The following is a 9,169-nucleotide window of genomic DNA, read 5'->3' as shown; positions in this document are numbered from 1 at the left end:
CTATAATTGTATCACCATCTTGCCATTGTTACTTTATTACTCTACTGCATAGTGCATCATTCATACATTCATTCAACAAATACTTACTCAGCACCTATTATGTGCCAGGCACTGTTCTACATGCAGAGGATACACCAGTGAACAAGAGAGACAAGGTTCCTGCTTTCCTGGAACTTATGTTCTAATACAAGAAGATAGACAATAATAATAAAAATAATATTAATAATAATAACAGCTAACATTTATTTAGCAAGTACTGTTTGCTAAGACAGTTCTAAGCACTTTACAAGTATTAATTCAATTAATCCTTATAGTAACATTAGGAAGTAGGGACTAGAATTACCACAATTTTATATATGAGGAATCTGAGGGCACAGAAAGGGAAAATAATTTGCCTAAGTTGACAAAGCTAGGAAAAGAGAGAACTGGACTTCAGAATCAAGACAGTCAGGCTGTAGATCCCTCTCTCCTAATGGCTTTGCTCTGCTGACTCCCAGACAAGAAACAAAGCAATAAACAATGAACAGAATAAATTCAGGTAGTGTTCAGTACTATGAAAAAAATACAACAGGGTGATGTGAAGGTGTTTGTGTGTTGGAGGGGTTGGGGTACAAATGCAGATGTCAGGGAGAACCTCACTGAGGGGGTAGCATTTGAGCTAAGACCTGAAGGATGTTAATACAGTTATCTTGGGGCGCAGGCAACAGAGAAAAGCTAGCGCAAAGGCCTTAAAACAGAAGGAATTTTGCCTAGTTTTGTGAAACAGAAATATCCACTTGGCTGTATCTAGAGCTTAGTGTGCAAGAGAGTAATGACTGGAAATGAAGTCAGGGAGGTAGACAGAATCCAGACTCCATGGGGATCTAAGGTCTCTTTAAGAAATATAATTTTTATTCTACATGCAGTGGAACATAATGCAGGAGAGTAACACCATCTGATTAATAATTTTAAAAGATCATTCCTACTGCTATATGCAAAATTGACTGTAGGCTAAAAGAGGAAGCAGGAAGATCCATTAGGAGGCAATTACAATCCAGGTGGGAGATGATGGCAGTTTGGAAGAAGATGATGGCAGTGGAATGAAATTTAGACTAAATTTTGAAAGTGAAATTGGCAAGACTTGGAAAAGAACAGGATGTAAAGAGTGAAGAAAAAGAAATTTAAGTAGATGCCTCAGGATTTTGGTTTGATAACTAGTATAATGGTATTGTCCTTTACTGAGATGTGTAAAATTGGGGGAGGAATACCTTCCGTAAGAAAGATTTTGATCTTGAACTTTATGGGGAAAGGGGCTTTTTCTCTTAATTTTCCATTTAAAAGTTTTAAAGAAAGAATTCAGGGGGGAAAGCATGTACATGTTCAATTTTGTTAGCACCATACATTGGAAACCAAGTTGGGGAAGCTGAAGTTTCAATTGTTTAACATTTATTGAGCATCTACTATGGACCAAGGTCTATTTAACAAGATACCAAGATGAACTAAGCCAACAAGATCCCTGCTTTCAGAGTGCTACTGTTAGGGAAGAGAAGAGAGACGACGATTGGTGATTTTTTTTTTTTCGTTGTCTTATTAAAACTTCACCTAACGCTAGCCATCTTAATAATTCCATCTTGTGCTAGTGGCTGTTGGGCCCACCGTTCTAAACCCTCAATGTCGTAAACGCTAATATTGACATCTCCACTCCCACTAGAACTTAGGCTTTTTTAGAAAAACAAAAATTTTAACCAACAATACGAATACAACCTTTGCTTTGGAGTATAATGTTTTTGCAGGAATGGTACCTTTATAAAGATCGCGGTTGCCCCCGTACATATTTGTTCTTTCTTCATATCCAATTAAATGAAAACACTAGTTTTTTCCGTAGCACAACTCTCTAGGCTTGCTGGGTCTAGCTCTGGAGAAAGGATGGAAGCCGGAGCCGCTGGATTTAAACAGTTTGGTGTAATCCTTTTCCCCGCTCTCTCCCGCTAGTCGGGGATGTGGAGTCGGCTACCCGGGGCTTTCCGTCCACTCAGTACCGGAATGAAGGAGTCTGGGAGGGGGTCAGGGAAGGCAAAGACGGAAGAGACATTAAGTAATTGGTTCTTGAAGGTACAAAATGATATTTAGAGTCTACTCAAAGGAACTGATTTCAAACGCCCGCCCCCTGGGCCATTTCGGCCCCGCCCCTTGTTACCGTCTCGCCGACTTCCACATTGGCCTCTACGGATTGCTCGTTGCATCCGCCCCGGAAGAGCGGCTAAAGGGCTTGGGTTTTGCTTCCGGGTCTTGGGCTTCGGACCTGGGCGCAGAGGTTCCTGGGAGCGAAGAGTCTGGATGGCATTTGTGTAACCTTCGGAGGCTGCTGCATCGCGCCTCGGGCCAAAGTGAGTGGCAGGATGATAGCAGATTATCTTCCTTATCCTGGTGGGACGGGAAAGGGCAGGTGGGCTGGTAGTTGGCGGCAGAGTACAGAGCGCGGGCAGAGGAGACCCTGGAGCGGTGGGCGAGTAGCGGAGCCCAGTGCTTGTCGGCCGCGGCGGACGCAGCCCGAAGGCAGCCCCGACTACTATATTAAGCAGGCCCCGGGTCTCTCTCACTGAAGAGTCGGACACGGGTGAAGAGTCAGAGAGTTCCTAGTGACCGTCCAAAGGCGGACTCCCGGAGGGCCCGAGTGATAATCCTGGACGTGTGTAGGAGGTGGCGTCTCTACAGCGCCAGAAAACCCTGTGTTTCTCCTTCTTTGCATACACACCTTTACCCTTTTTGAAAATTAAGTGAGATGTACTAAAAAATTATCCCAGTTCCCCCACCCTTCTCACGCACTTGCTTTTCCGACGCTAACGGGGTTTTAGTGGCCACGTCTAGACAGTATTCTTTTGGCTGCTCAAAGCTAGAAATAACATAAGGAATGGGTCCTTGATTTTTGGTTATCAGAATCCTTGGGTGAAGTTCCTGTCTTTTGAGCATTCCTTAAATTATAACCTACAAGACATCTCGTTTATATTATGGCTGTTACAGGAGAAAAATTGGATCAAGGATCAACAAAATGTTGTTGAAGAATCTTGCCTATGTGACTGTTATTGAAGTTTAGCACACTTTTCTTTAAGACACTCAGTAACTTTGTCAATGATGTTTAAAATATTTTTCTTGCTTCTGTTTTTATTATCCTATTTGCTGACGTGTGGGGTTCAGATAAAATGCAAACCTTAGGGAGTCTGGTGGAGTAAGGTTGAGTTGAGAATTTTTTCTCAACTGTGTTTTACAAGGGCTTTGACATAGCACTACTGTGTTTTACAGGAGCTTTGACATGTTAAGTTTCATAATTCTCATAATAATCCTAAAAGGAATATTCCCATCCAGCAGATGACAGAAACTTAAACCAGGTGACTTGCCCAAGACACACAGCCAGAAGATTAGGGACACAAACTCAGATCTTCATGACAAATTTTTTTGTAATATAAACCAGCTTCCTGAGAAGCTATATTCCTTGTATACCCTGAGCTTCATCATTTCTTTTCTTGAGAACTTTTGTTTGAGAATATTATTTAAGCAAGTTTTGGAAATTATTTCACAAGGAGAAAAATTGATTAACACTTTATAAAAAGAGAGTTTATCATATTGGAAATAACTTGATACTATTTTTCTTTAAAGCATAAAAGATGACAACAGCAGCCAGGCCAACTTTTGAACCTGCGAGAGGTGGAAGAGGAAAAGGAGAAGGTGATTTGAGCCAACTCTCAAAGCAGTATTCAAGCAGAGACCTACCCTCTCATACAAAGATAAAATACAGGTAGTGAAGACTTTCACTGTTTTCTTTTTCACAAAAGAAGATCAAATTTGTTAAATGGCACTGTCATGATATGGTCATGTTTGAATTATATCACTTATGTTACCTATTTTCATAGCAATAGAATGCAATAGATTGTGCCGTATGATTTTTAAATGCTCCCAGACATTCCTTCAGAAATTCCTATTAATCAGGAATTTCCATGTGTAGATAAAACAATAACTAATATGTTATCTCAGACTATGCGCTGTCAGCAGTAGTCAGTATGAGATTAAAGTATTATTGTAACAAGTCCTGAACTGATGTAATATTAACAAAAATCAAAGACATTTTAACTGATCTGTGGTCTTATTATGGTAAAGTATGTAATTCAGTTTCAACAATTTAATTGAAATATTGGAAACATCACAAGAGTGCCTGTTAGCAACCTTCAGATTAGGTTATGATCTTGTCCACTTCCTTGTTTCATGCTTGAGGGACAAAGTTGCATTTGTGAATTGTCTTTCATTGCTATAACCATGTGTGTTTTTATTTTTTTAGTAACATTTTGCTCTGATTTGTTTCTACTAAAGACAAACTACTCAGGATGCCCCTGAGGAGGTTCGTAACCGGGACTTCAGGAGAGAGTTGGAAGAGAGAGAGAGAGCTGCTGCAAGAGAGAAAAATAGGGATCGTCCAACCCGAGGTACCAACACTATTCCAAACATTTGTCTCATAAAATTATGTCATTGGAAGTTTTTCTTTATGCAATAATTGGAAAAGGTTAATATTTTGTTTGCTTTTAAACATCGGTGTGAGCTATATCACTTTCTTAAATGATTAGATTAGAAATGATAATGAGGTTCATTTCAGTTCCATCTTTTTATACTTTTATATTAAAAGGAACAGGGTGATCTGGAGATATTTAGCAGTCATCATTTCATTTCAAATCAAGGGGTTTTTAACTGTTTACAGGAGCCAGGCTGCGTGGTTTTTCTCTATGAGATCTCCTATTTTTGTAACTGGCTATTGGATGGCATCTGGAGGCATCCAGTTACAGTATCTTTTTTATATTTCCAGCATATGTTAACTCTTCCTGAATTTCCTGAGAGGCTGCAGTTTACATATTAAAATCAATGCTTTTATCTATTTATTCAGCAAATACTTATGAAAGGCTTACTTGCCAGGCACTGTGGATATGATCCTTGCTGTCATGATGCTTTTAATGTGGGGGTCTTTATGCCACATGTCCCTAAAATGTTATAAGAAATGGAGTATTTGTTTCGGTAAGCTAATTGATGTTTGTTTTCCACCAGAACATACAACCTCCTCTTCAGTGTCAAAGAAGCCTCGGTTAGACCAGATTCCTGCTGCCAACCTTGATGCAGATGACCCTCTAACAGACGTATGTTATGTTTACTACTTTCATAGCTATTTAGTAATTTATTTGCTATATTTTTCTGAAATACTTCTTTTATACTTTTGGCTTTAAGAAGTGACCTGTACTTATCTTTACTTACAGTTATTCAAATGTAGCCCTGACTTTACAGTTGGTTTTAAAACAAAAAGTACTATTTTGTGGTAAGAACTTTAAGAACAAGTTTGATTTCTAAACCAAATATAGAAGCAATCTATTAAAGAATATGCCTTTCCCCAAAATAATTTCCTATATTAAACCTTGGAGATTGGGCTATCGTGATAATACCTCCACAGGGCACTCTTCACACTGGGCTCTCTATAAACAGCACCCTCTAGAGTTATACCCAGGAGACTTTCCACATTAGATATGATGTCCCCTCCAGACCAGCAGTGCACTTAATGGTTTCCTCTGTACTTACCAAGGGAAGTAATCTAAGCAGGTCTTTAAGGATTAGCACATCAGTTAACATTAAAATTCAGTGGGACCCTACAGGTTAATAATTAATTTGCAGTTTTTTACATACAGTAGTCCTCCCTATCTGCAGTTTCACTTTCCGCTGTTTCAGTTACCCTTGGTCAGCTCCATTCTGAAAATAGGTGAGTACAGTACAGTACAGTAAGATATTTTGAGAGAGAGAGACCACATTTATACAACTTTATTATAGTGTATTATAATTTTTCTATTTTATTATTAGGTATTGTTGCTAATCTCTTACTGTGGCTAATTTATAAATTAATCTTTATTGTAGGTATGTATATATAGGAAAAACCATAGTATGTATAGGGTTTGGTAGTATGCATGGTTTCAGGCATACTGAAGGTCTTGGAACATGTCTCCCATGGATAAAAGGGAAGACTATATGAGAGGACTTCAAAAAGTTCATGGAAAAATGAAATTAAAAGATAAGTTTAAGAATCTAAAGTTTATTTCTCAACGTAAGCTCCATCAAGTTCAAGACACTTTTGTAAGAGATAATACCAGCCATTTAGTCCATCCCTGAAGAACTGAGGGTATTGGGAATTTAATTAACCATGTGAGTGATGTCTTTTTAACTTTATCAACTGAAGAAAAGTGGGTGCACTTTAAAGATTTTTTTAAGATAAGCAAACAGAAAGTCAGAAGGAGTCAAATCAGGACTGTAAGGTGAATGCCTAATGATTTCCCATCAAAATTCTCACAGTATTGCCCTTATTTGAATGAGAAGAATGAGCAGGAGCATTATTGTGGTGAAGGATTTTCTGGTGCAATTTTCTTGGCCATTTTTCTGCTAAAGCTTTGGCTAACTTTCTCCAAACACTGTCATAATAAGCACATGTTATGGTTCTTTGGCCTTCCAGAAAAAGCCAAGCAAAATGCCTTGAACATCCCAAAAAACTTTTGCCATGACTTTTGCTCTTGACTGGTCCAGTTTTGTTTGACTGCACCACTTCCACCTTTTGGTAGCCATAGCTTTGATTGTGCTTTGTCTTCAGGACAAAAAGCCATGGTAAAGCCATGTTTCATCTCCTGTTACAATTCTTCAAAGAAATGCTTCAGGATCTTGATCCCACTTGTTTAAAATTTCTATTTAAAGCTCTGCTGTTGCCTGCAGCTGATTTGGGCACAACGGTTTTGGCACCCATCAAGCAGAAAGTTAGCTCAACTGTAATTTTTCATTCAGAATTACGTAAGCTGAACCAATTGAGATGTATATGGTGTTGGCTATTGTTTATGCTGTTAATTGTCAGTCCTCTTCAATTAGGGCATGAAAAAGAATTTTTCCGCGTAAATTGATGTGGATGGTCTGCTGTTGCGGGCTTTGTTTTCAACATTATCTCTTCCCTTTTTTAAACAAGTTATCCATTTGTAAACTGCTGATTTCTTTGGAGCATTGTCCCCATAAACTTTTCATTAAGCATCAGTGATTTCGCCATTCTTCCACCCAAGCTTTACCATAAATTTGATGTTTGTCCTTGTTTCAGTTTTAACAAAATTCATGTTACTCTGATAGGGGCTCTTTTCAAACTGATTTCTTATCCTTCTTGGCGCCTCAAACTAGATCTTGTTCAGATATAACAAGTTAGTACAAGTTTATTTTGGTGCAAAAAAATTTTACAGTCATAAACTATGGTATAAAAACTATGCATAGTTTTTTTTATGATATGCATTTTCCTTGAACTTTTTGAGGATCCCTCATACAGTGAAAAAATTAGGGTGGTTTTTCATGGGTAGTATCTAATGTACATATATCAGCAATTAATTTTAGAGTTGACTGATGGAGATACTAACAGTAATTAAAACAGGAAACCCAATTTTAAGTGAAATTTAATGAGTTTTCATTTGTAATTTCTTTTGGGAGTTTAGCATCATTTTTTGCACTTTTGATTATCCTTACTTGCTAGCTTAAAGTTCTTTTGAGCTACATAAAATTATTTTCACTCTCTTAGTGTGATATACTCTACATATGTACTGTGTTTCTGTGTAAATTGTTCCTTTTCTGGTTTTAGAAATATTTTCATATGTAAATTCCCTTTTGGCCATGTAAATTTGAAAGGTGCTTTTCAAGGGTTGACATTTTAATAAGTATTTATAAGCTTTTTTATGGGATTTTATTTCATTTTTTGGTTGGTTGTTGATCTTAATTATTATATTTAGATGCATTTATCTTTCCCGCTAGGAAAATCAATTTTCTCCCAAAGATTTGGTAAGTGCAATTTTTATGGAGAAAAAAAGTGAGTAATGTGTATTTTCTGTCTAATCTCCTGACCATCACTATTCTTTTTTTAGGAGGAAGATGAAGATTTTGAAGAAGAGAGTGATGATGATGATACTGCAGCTCTTCTTGCAGAACTAGAAAAAATTAAAAAAGAAAGAGCTGAAGAACAGGCCAGGAAGGTAAAATCAAAGTGTTAGATTTACATCTCCCCATCTTATCTCACATACTAAAGTAGAAATTTTTTAAAATTTAAGTAATATCTTCTTATATTAGAAATTTTCCTTGCCATGTCTAAATATTATAGCATCTGTAAATTTATAAATCTGATTATTTTTATGACATCCTAGGTCTCCTGGTTATGTTAAAAATTTCCAAATAGTTTGGACATGCTAAATAATATTTATCAAATTGCTTGTCATTCACTTATTTGTTCATTTGTTCAACAGACATTGAGTCTGTCTATTAAATATCACAGGAATCAAAGATGGTTAAGATACAGTCATGGCCTACGAAGATTATCTCTCTTTGCTGCCTACGCACTTGTTGAGGCAATCAATCAATAGATTTTATACAGAGAGCAAGTTACCTAACTTCTTTTGAACTCCCACAGGCTTTTCATGTACACAGTGGGAGAAAAGAATGTCTAACTCAAATATCCTTAAAACTTTGAGTGAAATTACCCAGAGCAGTGATAATAAGGTGAAACTGAGGAGTCAAGCACAGGTCAGAGCATTAGAGGTTTATTAACCAATGCTAAAGGAGTCTGGATTTTGTTCTGAAGGATATGAGGAGCCGGTTGATTTCAACAGGAGATTGATAAGATAGGATATGCATTATAGAAAGATAAATGGCAAAAATATGGAAGATCCACTGGAAAAAACTGAGGAAGCTGTTCTAATAATCCTCACATGGCATTAAAAGACTCTTGACTTGTATACTAGGAGTTGGAATTGAGAGAAGTAAACAGATGCTGATAGCGCTATTGAGGAGGTCAGATTGACCAGATAAAGTGATTGTGGCAGCAAAGATGACCCCTAGTTTCTGGGTAGATGTTGGTGCCATACACTAAGACAGAGAATGCAGAAGAATGGGCATGTTTAAGCATAGAGAGAGAGAGATGATGTTCTGTTTTGAACATGTTGAATTTGACACGTTGTGAGACATTCAAGCAGAGGTGTCCACATTTTCAACCAGAGCAGCACAGCTTTTTTATGGACATCTGTGTGAGATTTCATTTGAGCCAGGAATTGTTCTGTTTTTTTTTTTTTTTTTTTTTTTTTAAAAAGGGGGGGGGGTCGGAATTACA

The 9,169-nt window shown here is 37.4% G+C and overlaps 1 protein-coding gene across 1 annotated transcript in view; it reads left to right on the top strand.

Moving 5' to 3' along the window:
• The first annotated feature begins 2,263 nt into the window (after positions 1 to 2,263).
• The window catches only part of CWC15 (CWC15 spliceosome-associated protein), a 14,361-nt gene continuing 7,455 nt past the window's right edge, over positions 2,264 to 9,169 (top strand). The window contains exons 1-5 of the mRNA XM_008575588.1: positions 2,264 to 2,366; positions 3,634 to 3,772; positions 4,342 to 4,454; positions 5,065 to 5,153; positions 7,935 to 8,042. Of these exons, the coding sequence (XP_008573810.1) occupies positions 3,642 to 3,772; positions 4,342 to 4,454; positions 5,065 to 5,153; positions 7,935 to 8,042 (441 nt within the window). The 5' untranslated portion in view covers positions 2,264 to 2,366; positions 3,634 to 3,641. The remainder of the gene's footprint in view (positions 2,367 to 3,633; positions 3,773 to 4,341; positions 4,455 to 5,064; positions 5,154 to 7,934; positions 8,043 to 9,169) is intronic.

Source organism: Galeopterus variegatus, unplaced genomic scaffold (assembly GCF_000696425.1).
Source record: "Galeopterus variegatus unplaced genomic scaffold, G_variegatus-3.0.2 Scaffold1213, whole genome shotgun sequence".
In the NCBI taxonomy this organism is placed as follows: domain Eukaryota; kingdom Metazoa; phylum Chordata; class Mammalia; order Dermoptera; family Cynocephalidae; genus Galeopterus; species Galeopterus variegatus.
This window is presented reverse-complemented; position numbering and strand designations above follow the sequence as displayed.